The sequence below is a fragment of the Silene latifolia genome, chromosome 6 (assembly GCF_048544455.1).
Source record: "Silene latifolia isolate original U9 population chromosome 6, ASM4854445v1, whole genome shotgun sequence".
In the NCBI taxonomy this organism is placed as follows: Eukaryota; Viridiplantae; Streptophyta; class Magnoliopsida; order Caryophyllales; family Caryophyllaceae; genus Silene; species Silene latifolia.
Genome location: NC_133531.1, coordinates 16,265,224 through 16,278,809, shown reverse-complemented (window position 1 = coordinate 16,278,809; position 13,586 = coordinate 16,265,224). Strand labels below are relative to the sequence as shown.

Below are 13,586 nucleotides of genomic sequence, written 5' to 3'. Positions count from 1 at the left end.
CGGGTAGTATGCGGGAAGTTCTTCAAGCCGTGCCTGAATTGAGTGCTTGGATTAAGCACGATGCTCATCAAAAGGATTTGGCGATCTCGGCCCTTGCCTCCACCGTGGACCTCATTCGTGGAGAAGTGGACATTATATCCACTCTTGTCTCAACAAAGGAACATGGTGATGATGCTCCATTGGATGATGATCCCATGGGTAGTGGCTCGGATGGTGAACAAGCTTCCTCCCCTTAGCCTATCCCTTCTATTCTCGGCCCCCTTGACCTTGCCCTTACCTTTTTTCATTTTGTCCCACCGTGTTGTGCCCTTCTAAGACTATTTTTCTTTACTCGTTATTTTGATGCTTGGTGGTGTATCTTAAACTTTCTTTAGCCGTGGTGAACTATGGTGAACTTATGTTTAATCAGTATGTTTATGTTGACTTTGTTACCTTGTCACGGTTATATGTGTCTTTTTGTGTTTTCTTGTGGTTATTTGCACTCTAATGCCTTTGACATCCCTATCCGTTTGATGATGTCAAGAGGGGGAAAAGGTAAACTCATGCTCTTAATCTCTTTGCATTTTGATTAACTAATGTCTTGCCTAACCTTCTTAACTTTAAATCTTGTTTTGGGGCAATGTAAAATTGTCATGGCTAGTTTGATTTTAGCTCTTGCCTTAGGTAAGGTAATATTGTCCCTTCTCTCATTTGATCTTGCTTGTTTAAAATCTTGAATTAAGGTGTTTACATTGCTTATACATTCGTTTGGGGCTTGTCATCATCAAAGGGGGAATTTGTTGGGTTCCTTATATTGATGATAACATGCCCATTTAATTTGTGTTATCTTAGTGTACCTTTTCAGGATTAATGATTTAATCAAGCATGGATTAAGAAGTGTTGAAGTTGTTAATCATCCCATTGTATTGAGTCTTAGTGTCATCTAATGTACAAGTGAGAAAGTAGAGTATCTTAGAGTAATAGAAACAGTCAAGACGACTGTTACTTTCATTAGTAAACAGCTGCTTGGATTGTTGCCACAATTCGTAACACTTGAAGCCTTTTTATCTTTCGAAAATCTTTCACGTGTCTCTTAGTTTTCAAAGATAAACTTCAGATTTTTATTAGGAGTTGGCCTTCAATAAAGAGTGGTTTGAATAATTATTAATTTCAAAATATTTCCTTTTTATGCAAATTTGACCCTTTGGTCCTTTAAGAAAACAAGAAATGCTTTTTGCCATATTTGTGTAAACTTGTCATCATGTGACTTGTCTTTTCTCTCTTTGTTTTCTGAATTTGCATGAGCTTTTAAGGATATCTTTCAAACACTCTTTCTCTATTCTTGCCTTTGCAAAAGGACCTTCTTTGGTGAAAGTTTTGAGTGGTTGCTAAGGCTCTTCACATGTGTGGTCTTTGACCCTTCAAAACCCTAGCAACCTCCTCACCTTTTCTCTCTATAAAAGGCGAGCCATCTCCTTCATAAAATACCAAGACTTCTTTCTGAAATTAATTTCAAGTTTGCAAAATTGTTTTTTCAAAGCTTTAAAACCGAGTGTCCTTTGCAAATCTTCTAAGAGTCTTCAAGTTGTTACAGTCGTGGCACATTTTTAACATACTAAACTCTCTTGCTTATGAATTGTTGATCTTGTAAAAGTTGTCCATCTCTATTCTTTGCTAAGAATATGTTAGTGGAAACTTGATCCCATAACATTCTAAGTGTGTTAGTAGAGTTTAGGACGGAGTAGTCTTTAACTCTTGGCAACCGGAGTAGGTTGCGAGTTGGCTTGTCACAAGAACGGAGTAGTTCTTGGACTAGCTTTACAACCGGAGTAGGTTGGTGTTTTTATTGTATGGGTCTTTTAGTTGTCGGAGTAGATCACTAAAAGAAATCAATAAAAAGTAGATTGGACGTAGGCACTTGAGTTTCTTGCCGAACCAATTCAAAAATCTCGTGTTCATTTACCTTACTTTATTTCCGCTGCTCTTTTATTTTTGTTTGTCTTGCTTTGCTTACATTTCGAAGTAACAGTTCATCATACTGTCACATTTGGTCTGCAAATCTGTATTCCATAAATCGAGACAAATAGATACAATCCGAACGGTTGTTACATTCATACTTCAGCAGGCACTCATTTTAGTACTCGTGTAATCTCTCAATATTACTCGAAGTATTCTCTCTTCTCTTGTGTTCTCTTAACTCACTTTAATTAATAAAGTTGTAGTTAAATTTTTAAATAGTACCTAATTCACCCCCTCCCCCTCTTAGCAAATGGCAGTTCCAAGTAATTGAATTTTTCCAAATCAAAGTCAAGAGAAACTAAATGAGTTGAACAATCAGCAGAGTTACCATCTCCATTTGGGTCATCACCAATCCAATGTGCTGCTCCTTGGAAGAAAAAACCCGGTTTGGGATATCCCCATAACAAACGCAAAAAGTAAGAAATAGACATATTGAGGCCATCGTTTCTAAGAGACCATTGTTGATCACTGAGCGTATAAACTGCAACACACATATTCATGACATCTGTACCCTGAGGTCCCTGACTCCGTCGAATTGTCATAACAACGACTTTATAATCGTTACAGCAAGGCGCAAACCCAAATGTATAACTGAGCGACCCAAAGGAGGACAATGGAGAAAGGGGAATTCGCAACGACTTTCTAATACAAGGGTTCCATAACATCAACGGTTCTTGACGACCAGAACTAATTAAGGGGTGAATTAACAAAGAACTCATTACAAACTCCCCTAATATACGATACCTTTGCGAACTCTTAAAGATGTGATCAGTTTTTCGAAAAGTATCAGCACGACGAACTGTCAACAAGCATCCGTGCATCCCATTCCGACCCGACCCCTCGAGGGCTACTAGTAATTTACTACTAACGGAATTGATTTTGCAAAGATTATGATGCTGGGTAACGAAATCAGGATTATCAATAATGGAGCACCAAGATTTACATACGCACCTGAATCTTAACACGGTTTTGGGGTAAATTTGCGAGAATTTGGGTATAAAGATCGTGGTGGTATGTACACAATTCGGAAATAAGGGTGGAATTTGATGAAGATTTCGTCTTCTTCTCTCGCTCTTCATTTTCTCGCATTTCTTGGAGAATCGATCAAAACAGAGAGAAATGATGGGTTCTTGATTATTCACACTGAAATTATTAAAAGATGAACAATATAAACAATCGCAACGCCAAATAAACCAAAAAAAAGGGTGTTTAAGGGTTTTGAGAAAACTCCGTGATTTCAAGAACAATTAATTTGTAACGGAGAAAAAACAAAGAATACCAAATGTTGATTAATTTGCAAAGGAGAACTGGAGAGGTAAAAACATGGCAGGGGATGGCAAAATGTTACTTTTATATTTTTAATTTGTTTTATCTGTCAATTTAGGCGTTTTCCTGAAATTGCCTTTCAATTTTTATCTTATCCAAAGCAATTCCCAATCAATTTTCTCTCGTGGAGTTGTCGTCGGCAGACTTGACAAACGGGTTAATCGGGTCGATATTGGTTTTGGCTCGGATCAATCTTAGGTTTGCAAACTTCCAGGTTGGATCATTTTTAGGTCACCTATTATCAAGTTATTTATGGTTAATAATCCGTGTGCAATAATAAATATTCACGATAGGTCAATTCAGGTTCGGGTCAAACTCGAATCTTGAGTTTGGGTGTACACATTTACACCTTTCGACACCAAGGTAGGGGTACAAAGTAGACCTGGCAAACGGGGCAATTCGGGTCGGGTCAATTCGGGTCCTCCATTTATTTCGAGCTAATTCGGGTCAGGTCGGATAAGTTTGGATCTTTCATTTATATCGGGTCAGGTCGGGTTATTTTCGAGTCAATGAATAAGAGAAAAAAAACATTCGAGTTTTTTCGGTTCGTTATGTATTGTGGGGTTATTTTCGGGTTGGATGGTTTTTGATCGGGCCAGTTATGGGCCAAGTAAGCTCGGATAATGTTCGGTTCGGGTCGGGCCGGGTTGGGTCGGGTTTCGGGTGATGTAGTTCGAGTTAATTTCAGGTCTCAAGTCAGTCCTTTTCCGCTCGTGTTGCTTTTGCAAGTCTAGGTACAACTGAGAAAACGAAAAAAACAAAGAGGAACAAACGAGAAAAACATTTATTTTGTTTTTCTTTGTAAAACCTGCTTAATTTAGGTGTTTTTTTTTGCAAAAATCGTCTTTATGTTTTTTTTTATTTACCAATTCCTAAACTGTTTTATCATTTATATAAGTGAATCATGAAGACTAAGGTAAAGACTAAGGATCATCATATATTTATATTCATATGGAATATATGGAATAGACGTGACAAATAGACCAGATGTTTTATGTTCGTATTTGTTAGAACACACTTGGTTGATGATGCCAAGTTTCATTGTTATTTAATTGTTTGCTTCTTAGTTATAATGTTTAGCATTTGAAGCACTCAATGAATTTCCAAAGATGGTTCAAGAATGATCAAGATGAAGTTATGACAAGAAATCCCGTAGCCTCAATCAAATGTTGTAAACGATTACAAATGCTTAGTGATTAAAGCAATCAAATAGACTCTCAAGAAGTCTTAACATGATCAAGATGAAGTCAACAAGAAGTCAAGACAATGATATAATCCTAGCCTTATTCGAAAATTATAAGAGTAAGTGTAACATTCTCATTTTCGTCAAGTGGCTGCAAAACCATACAACAGTGCACTGCACTATGTGGTTTCTGATACTGCACTGTGGTTTCTGATACTACTGTATGGACGAATGTTTATACGAAAAGTTTAAGTGTAAAAATCTTTACAAATTTCATATTCTCAAAACTTTAACATTTGAATCTTCAAAGTTTGAAAACAAATCTGAAATTTTGAGTCACTAATCTACATTGATAAAGCCTCTAGATTTGTGCATTTACCTTTTCCCAAAATGGTAAGTTGAACTTGTCAAAGTTTTAAAGCTAGAAACGTTTTTTGCTAATTTGGTAAAGTGTCACATGTTGAGTGTTTTGGGAAGAGTTTTCTGTTTCCTATCAAACACTTGTGCCCAAAGCCTAAAGCTTAACACTTATCATCACTCAAAGGCAACCTATTTTATATTGGATTTAATTAGCCAAAGTTGTACTTCTTAGATGATCAAATCCATTATAAATAGTGTGCCTTAGTATCATTTATTACCCAAGACTTTTTTGAGCATTAATTGTTAAAACACTTTGCAAAATTTCAGCTCTTGTTCTTCAACTTATTTGCAAAACTGTTTTCTATTTTAAAAGTCTTCAATCGTTTTTCAAAAGAGTTGTAAATCTCCATGTATCAGTTCGCTGCACTGTGACATCTGAGCTTGTTCCATGATTCTCGTGTTTAGGTCTTAATTGTGATCTCCATGTTCATTAAGTGAACGATTGAGATTCAAGGACTCTGTAAACCTGTGAGATAGAACTTAAGTCTTGAAGCAGAGTAGCTTTGAGCAAGTGAAAGTCTTGAAGCGGAGTAACTTCAAGCAAGTGCAACCGGAGTAGGTTGGCGAGTAATTTTCATTGTAAAGGGTTTAGTTGTTTGAGTAAATTTCTAAAAAAGCAATAAAATAATGGTTGGACGTAGGTCTCGGAGTAGAGGCTGAACCAAATTTTTTAAAGATCGTCTTGTTTGTTCATTTACTTTTACGTTTGTTCTCCTTACTTATATATTGTTTATCTCACAATCTTTTTGTGTCACAGTATTCACTACTGTGTCTCAGACCTGCTGATTGATTCAATCTTGTGAACTTAAAATGATTAAGTATCTCAAGTTTGTGTTAACACCCCTACCCATAGGTATGAGAATTCCATACCCCAAACTCATGAGGTATAAAAATACAAAGAAAGGTGAATAATAACAACGTACTCCCTCCCATCCACTCCAAAGGTAACATGGACCCACTTTTTCCCTCACAAAAAATAAGTCCATATTATCTTTAGAGTAGATGGGAGGGAGTATGAGTTTACCTCCTTCAAAACACATATACCTCCAAACACCCCCAAGGTTTTAACATGACAAAACCATACCACTATACAAGAACTTGCTACATATAGATTACATAATAAGAGTAAATTAGAAGTTACTCCATTTTACAATCCAGTTTTTCAAAAATAATCTTTTATAAAAAAATTCATAAAATTATTTCCTTAAATGCACTTTGATTAAAAATTGCTTCAAAATTTTAACTTAAGTGACTTATTCCGTTTGTTATTGAACTCTCCCTCCATTGGTGTACATAGTTATAACTTTTAAAGTATAACTTGACTAAGTCACAAACGAAATAAGTTCAAAAAAAGAAAGCATAAGTCACTTAAGTTGGATTTAAGAGCGACTAATTTCTAATTTACTCTTAGTTTTTAACCATTATTTGGTTCAGTTGCTGCACTATTAAGACAAACGTATCAATCTAAATCGGGTTACTACCGGATCGGGTCAAAATTGGGTCAGATATGGTTTTTCGGGTTCGGGTCACAGATTATCGGGTCATGTCACTTAGGGGGTGTTTGGTAAACGGCGGATTGGGAAATTTTCAGCATATTCAAGACTTTTAGCATGTTTGACTCACCAATCTACTATTTTGAGTGTTTGGTAAATGGCTTATTGAAAGAGTAGATTAGAGCTCAATCTCATCGTTTTCCAATATCTTTTCTACTCAAAGATATTCACATTAGTAGATTGTGAAATATGAATCCGTCAACAATCTACGCATAGATACAATAATCTATTAACCAAAATCTGCTAATTACCAAACACTTCTATTAAATCTGCTAATTGAAATATACTAGTCAAACCTCGTTAATTCAATCATTATTTATAATCTGGCACAATAATCGCTTCTGCTAATATCAATCAACGATTCAAATGCGCTTCTTGCCCAAGTGATGATTACAATGATACAACCGTGTTAGAAATGGCATTTATGTGTTTGATTCACATAACAAAATTCTATTCTTTGTAATCCAACAAGTTCATTGAATTAGGAAAAAATGTTCGACCATGTCGATTGTCAAGTACTCCGTATGTGGGATTTGCCAAATGTTTTATAGGTCGCAATCCCACTATTTGTAATTGCCCAATTTTTCAATATTTTGATCGCTTATTTTGAAAGATGGTGGTCTTCTTAATTCAGGAAACAATACAATTTTAATGTAAGAGGTTAACAATTTCAGGCTTACTCATTCGACATCAACCCATAAAATATGTTAGTCTTAGATTGTAAAGCTTCAAATCGTCTAAATTCTTTTGTGATTACTTTATAAAAAGTGATCCATTTGGAGCTTTAGAAACTGTTTGTGAAATCGACCGTCTAAATTGTGATAGCTTAATGAAAGTGATTTCATAGGTGGAACCTATGAAATGGACAGGCCATCACACATAAGAAATCGACTTGTACTAAGAAAATGGGCAAGCTACTAGCCTACTACACATAAGAAAGAAAGAAAAAAAAAAGTATATTGAGTGGCATTTGGTGCTTTAAAATCTCTTTATGAACTCAACGTTTTAAATTGTGATTACTTTATAAAAGTGATTTCATAAGAAAGTAATTTCTGTAAATAAAAAACGAGTCAAATAAATATCACCCCTCTAAAACTAATTGCTTAGGGACTTGAAAGTCCTATGCGGTGAGAAGTTAGTTGGATAAAAATTAAGGTTATAAACTTGTGAAAGGATAAAGGTTATATCAAGGGGGACATTTGAAACATTAGATTTTAGAACCTCTTTATAAAATAGTCCGTCTGAATTATGATTGTTTTCGGGATGTTGAAGGTAATTTAATGGATTGACTCCTTTTATATTTGGTTTTTTCATTCGCAAGAATCAGGAATCGAATCACGACCACTTGTTTAAGAGATGAGAACCCTTATCATTCACACCAGCCAACTTTGGTGAACTGTAATTGCTTTATAAAAGTGATTTATATTAGTCATTTTGGGCCATGAACAAAATGGCCGCTCTCCGTTAGATTGTTCAACCCGAAGTTTGGGTGGTTGCGTATTGTGCTAGGTGATGTAGTTTCTTTCGACTTTAAGTCAAATTTAACGTAATTAATAAACCGCCTTTTCTTGCAGAAAAACACACATTTTTATTTAAGATGGGTCAATTAATAAAATGAGAGAAAAGGCAAATGCGTGGAGAAAAACAAGTTGTATCTGTCTTAAGATTAAGACGGGTCAATTAATAAAATGAGAGAAAAGTAATTACGTGGAGAAAAAACAAAAACTTTGTCTTATTTGCTCAAGTGGGTTACTTAACTCGTTTTAATGTTAAGATGGATACCTTCATCTTAAGGGAGACTAACTCGAAAAAAAAAATTGGTCAGGGAAAACACTAAAAAAGGTAAGGAAGTTTCTCAAAAACTTAGGGCGAGCGCCGAGCGCGCGGGCCTAGCACCCGAATGACTCCACTCGAACCTGAATTGAGAGAATTTGGCCCAAACTTATTCAAGCTGACCCGAATGTTTATTATTGAAAACTGATTATTATCCCCAAATAACTTGAAAACAACCCGCGTGAAAATAACTCGAACCCAAAATGAGTAAACCTGAACAACTCGAATCCGAATTTATCCGACCCAAACCCCATCTGGTTGCCCGTTTACCAGGTCTAGGCGAGCCCATATCCCCCAATATTTTTTGTGTTAACTATCCCTCTGTCCCGATCAATTGTTGTCCTTTTTTATTTTTTGGTATCTTGATCAATTGTCGTCCTTTCTATTTTGAGAATGAACTTGATGAGCAATTTGATCACTCACACTCAATTTGGTCAACTTGTCATTTCGTAATTGATCCCCTTCTCTTTCCTTAATCTTTGTTCCAAAATCAAAAGGACAACCATTAACCGAGACAGAGGGAGTATAAAACTAGTATAAATAAGTGTATTTTTCCACCTGGAAATCAATTGAACTGCAATCCCATATCCCTTTCATTTGGTACTCTTATCAAACTCTTACAATGAAAAACAGTAAGAATTCAACAACCTCATCGAAATTGCCCTATACTTCAGAATTGACCTATATTTCAGATCCAAGTACTTGCCACCAGAAGTTTGGACTCGTATTTTGTCAACATTACCCGCTAAAACCCTATTAAAATTCAGGTGCGTATGTAAATCTTGGTGCTCCATTATTAATAACCCTGGTTTCGGCCACGTGCATGCCCAATTCAATTCTGAAAATAATACGAGTAATAGATTATTGGTAGCCCTCGAGGGTATGGGATACACTGGAGGTCAAGGGTGTGTGTTGACAGTTCGTTATGCTCAAAATCTTTGTAAAATCGATCACATTTTTAGAATACATTCGTACAGGTACCGTCTTATAGCTAGCTGTAATGGCTTGCTTTTAGTCGAACGATCTGCTCCTCAGGGTTGCCTTAAGGAATTGAGATTATGGAACCCATGTATTCGCAAATCAATGATACTTCCACCTTGCCCGCTTTCCTCTCCTTTGCTATACAATAGTTGGTATTTGTTCGGGTTTGCCCGTGATAGCAAGGATTATAAAGTGGTTGCGTTTGGATTTGATAATAGTCAGGGGGTAAAGGATGAAAAAATTTATTTCGCAGTTTATACTCTCACTAATCAACAATGGACCGTTAGAAATGACCCCCTCAATGTCGGTACTCTGGACAATAATGTTAGTATGTTTTGGATGTTTAATTCTGTATCAACTGCTGTTTTCTTTCGAGGCGCAGCACACTGGCTTGGAAATAATGATAACCAAAGGATTGCATTTACTCATCTTGGTTCATTCGACTTTGATCAGGAAAAATTAACCCTTTTGGATCTGCCATTTACTTGGGAAGAAAGAGGCTCCTTAAGGTTTCTTTTTCTTCTTGGAGGGTCGCTAGCCGTTTTCAGTATTTCTGAGGTAAGTTCGAGCATATGGGTGCTAGAGCAGGACAACCAAAAGAAGCCATGGACTCTATTGTTTTCAGGGAAATCAAGTGAGGATGGTTATGAAGTATTCAAGTTGTGCTATGGTAATCTTGAAAAGGTGTTCTATTTTGAGAATGATGACGGCTATTTAGTTTGCGGGAACAAGGTTTATAATATAGGTAGTGGCCAAGTGCATCCGTTTAAAAGATATATGAGCTCTCATTTAAAACTGGAAACGTATTTGGAGACCTTGGTTTTGTTCAAAGGATATGGAGCTCGTGATTTGAGGTCGTTCCCGTGAATAGGAGAATAGTAGTACTCTTATCTTTCTTTCTCCAATTATTTCTACACCCTCCCTGATTATTGATTTCTAATAGAATTCTTCACCCATTTTCAAAATTAAACAACTACTGATGTTAAAACCATTACTGAATATTTGCTGCATATGCTGCAGCTCTGCGATATATATGAAACTCTCTGTCATTCTTAAGAATTAATGTGAAGTCAGAAAACCATCTGTTGGAAACGATGGATATAGCAGTCACTAGTCGTCTTCTTGCTGTTCCATTAGCTTAAATTACTGTTACTTCTATCATAATGCTGTTAGCTTGTTCCTGCTTGGCTTAGCTTTATTCATTACGGGATTTCTCGACAATGGATATGTGTTCACACTTAGAAGCACAAAGGTTAGTACTCCGTAAAAAGCGAGAGTAAGAGAATTCGGACGTGTAATCTATTCTTTAGTACTTTGTATTAAGTTGTATCTTAATGTCTTGCTGAGCAGTTAAGTATTGTATGGTAATAGGGAGCCTCCATTAATCCCAAGGCTGTCCGTCAAACTTCTGCTGAGTTTCAGGTGCGTTTCTAAATACTGGTGCTCTATTGATGACCCTTATTTCATTTATATTCATTTACAAGTTACTACTGTATAAGAACAATTGCGAAAAGAATCGAATTCTCGTCATGGAATGCTTGGGGTATAATGGTAACCAAGGAAATATTGGTTTACAATGATCATGGAGATGGAATGTGAAGAAACCCAAAAGTTCCACATGTGAAGATTGTCCCACATTGATAAAAGAGGAGAAGATTTATCACTTTATAAGGCAAGGGGCTACTCTTTGTATCGTCAATTGGTTTTAGGGTTGAACCCTCTTTGGCCTTTCTTGTGGACTTTCATGGAAGTAGTACCAACAACACAATTTCTCAAAATTTAATAAAAAATTTCCCGCCAAAGTACACCGACTCAAATATGGAAATTTCATTAAACAAATCTTTTCATCAAATTAATATTTATACTCTCCGTGATAAACAATGGAGTGTTAGAAATGATGGGTTGAATGTCAGTCTGCAAACGAGCCCATTGAGCCTGTTCAATCCATAAAATAGGCTGAAGTCTTAGGCTGCAAACGAGCCCATTGAACCTTCACATCGTCTAAATTCTTTTGTTATTTTCCGAGATAAATTTAAAACCCAGAAATAGTACTTCTTAAATAATTAAATACAAAAAAGTAAAAAAAAACAATATATACTCTCTTCATCCCGATTGCTCATTTACCTATTTTATTCTGGATATTTAGAGTATGGGTTTTTCTAACATGTCGATTGACCGGTTAGCACAACATGGCTTTATCCCATAAAATAAAATTAAACAAATAACCGAACATAATAGTCGTCTTAAAACTTAAAATGGGCCTAATAGTATATCTGTGTAACAAATATTCTAATTGTCTAAATGCTATCAAAAAGTTAAGTCTCATATATCCTGGAAATCTATTTGACCCGTTTTAATTTTACGGCCATCTCCGTCTTATGAGAGACCGACCCGATAACCTAAACGAAGATACTTTTAGCAATTACTCCATACTTGATTGGCCAAGAAAACCCTATTCAGTCCAGGGAGTAGTCCACCAACGTACGATGCCGGAGAAGAAGAACGGAATAAACAAAGCCAAATCATCATCATCATCATCATCATCATCATCATCTTCTTCCAAATTCAAGTACTTACCACTAGATATATGGATTCATATTTTGGCAACGTTGCCGGCTAAAACCGTATTAAAAATCAGGTGCGTATGTAAATTTTGGCGCTCCATTATCGATCACCCTAATTTCGTTCACTTGCATTTCCAGCTTTGCAACCAAACACAATGGAATAATGATAAAAAATTATTCGTAGCGCTCGAGGGTTTGGGATCCAATGGAAATAACGGGTGGTTGTTGACACTTCGTAAGGCTGAAACTCTTCGGAAAACTTGTATTATTACAAAATATGATTATCACTCGTGCCTTATTTTCGGTAGCTGTAATGGGTTGCTTTTAGTGGAAAAAGGCCGTTCTTCGCGATTAAGATTGTGGAATCCTTGTATTCGCAAATCATTGGTTCTTCCCTGGAGCCCACTTCCCCATGGTTTTTTCGGTCGTAGGTATTTGTTTGGGTTCGCCCCTAATAGTCAGGATTATAAAGTGGTTTCGATCACATTTGACAGAAGTGAGGGTATAGAGCCAAGTAAGATGTATTATGCAGTTTATACACTCCGTGATCAACAATGGACCGTTAGAAAAGATCCTCTCAATGTCACCAATCTATACAACAGTAATGCAATTATGGCATTTTATTCTCTACCAACTGCAGTTTTCTTTCGAGGAACAGCATACTGGCTTGGACAAAATGATTTTGGACAACACAATAACCAAAGGTATGAATTAACGCATCTTGGTTCCTTTAACTTTGATACGGAAAATGTCAACTTTTTGGAACTGCCCTTTAGTTTGAACGAAGAAGGCTCCTTGAGGTTCGTGTTTCTTCTTGGGGGATCGCTAGCCGTTTTTAGTATTTCTGAGGTAACTTCCAGCATATGGGTGCTAGAACAGGACAACAAAAAGGTGCCATGGACTCTATGGTTCTCCGGGCAATCAAGTCCGGATGGGTATCAATTGTTCAAGGATTCAGTACAAAAGATTTTCTATTGTGAGAGGAATGGTGGCTATTTTGTTTATGGGAAGCACACTTATAATATAGCTAGTTGCCACGTCCATGAGCTCAAAAAATCTCTGAGCTCCTATGTAAAATTGGAAACGTATTCAGAAAGCTTGGTGTTGTTCAAAGGATACAAATCTTATGATTTGAGGGATATCTCATGAATAAGATCGGGAATATGACTCTGTTTGTATGTCGTACCAATGGTTTTGGGAAGAACCTCCGGCTGTTACTTAACCAACCATAGATATAGATATGTCAATGGCTAATCATCGCTCTTGTTTTTGAATTAGTGAGGATGCATATTATTCCTAGTATTTCGTCGTAGGTTATTTATTTATTTCCTGTCAGTCCCTTGGCTTCAGCGAGGATACGTATTGTTCCTAGCATATTGTCGTAGCTGATTAATATTTGTCCGACAGTCCCTAGAATTCTGCAGACAGTCGTATGCATTTATCTATTACATGTGATTGTTGTTTTGGAATCTGTTTTATATGCAGAGCATTTAGCTGTCATATTAACATGCCAACTGGTAAGGTTATTTGGAGTTTTAACCACGTCTAAAGTTCGGAAACATGTGCATCGGCCTAGTAGGTCTTGCTTAAGACGATCTCAAGTTAAGACCTTTCACAATTCCCTTGTCATTTTAACATTATTTAAATTGATTGTGAGTATGTCTTAACTTACGACCGTCTGAAACAAGAATTTGCGGTGCATCAAACTAGTCATTGAGACAGAGGTTT

General features: G+C 36.4%; 1 protein-coding gene across 1 annotated transcript; it reads right to left on the bottom strand.

Annotated features, from left to right (window-relative positions):
• Positions 1 to 2,225: 2,225 nt before the first annotated feature.
• LOC141587595 (uncharacterized) lies at positions 2,226 to 3,087 on the bottom strand. The gene is made up of 2 exons (XM_074409070.1): positions 2,950 to 3,087; positions 2,226 to 2,894 (listed from the first exon to the last, which is right to left on the bottom strand). Exons 1-2 carry the CDS (start codon positions 3,085 to 3,087, stop codon positions 2,226 to 2,228), a joined length of 807 nt encoding a protein of 268 aa, XP_074265171.1.
• Positions 3,088 to 13,586: the final 10,499 nt, after the last annotated feature.

Bases quoted from the DNA above. Each gene is read 5' to 3' on its own strand.
- LOC141587595 (XM_074409070.1), bottom strand. From the start codon at position 3,087: ATGCGAGAAAATGAAGAGCGAGAGAAGAAGACGAAATCTTCATCAAAT. The intron at 2,895-2,949 runs GTGCGTATGTAA...TTCGTTACCCAG, and splicing joins AAAACCGTGTTAAGATTCAG to CATCATAATCTTTGCAAAAT.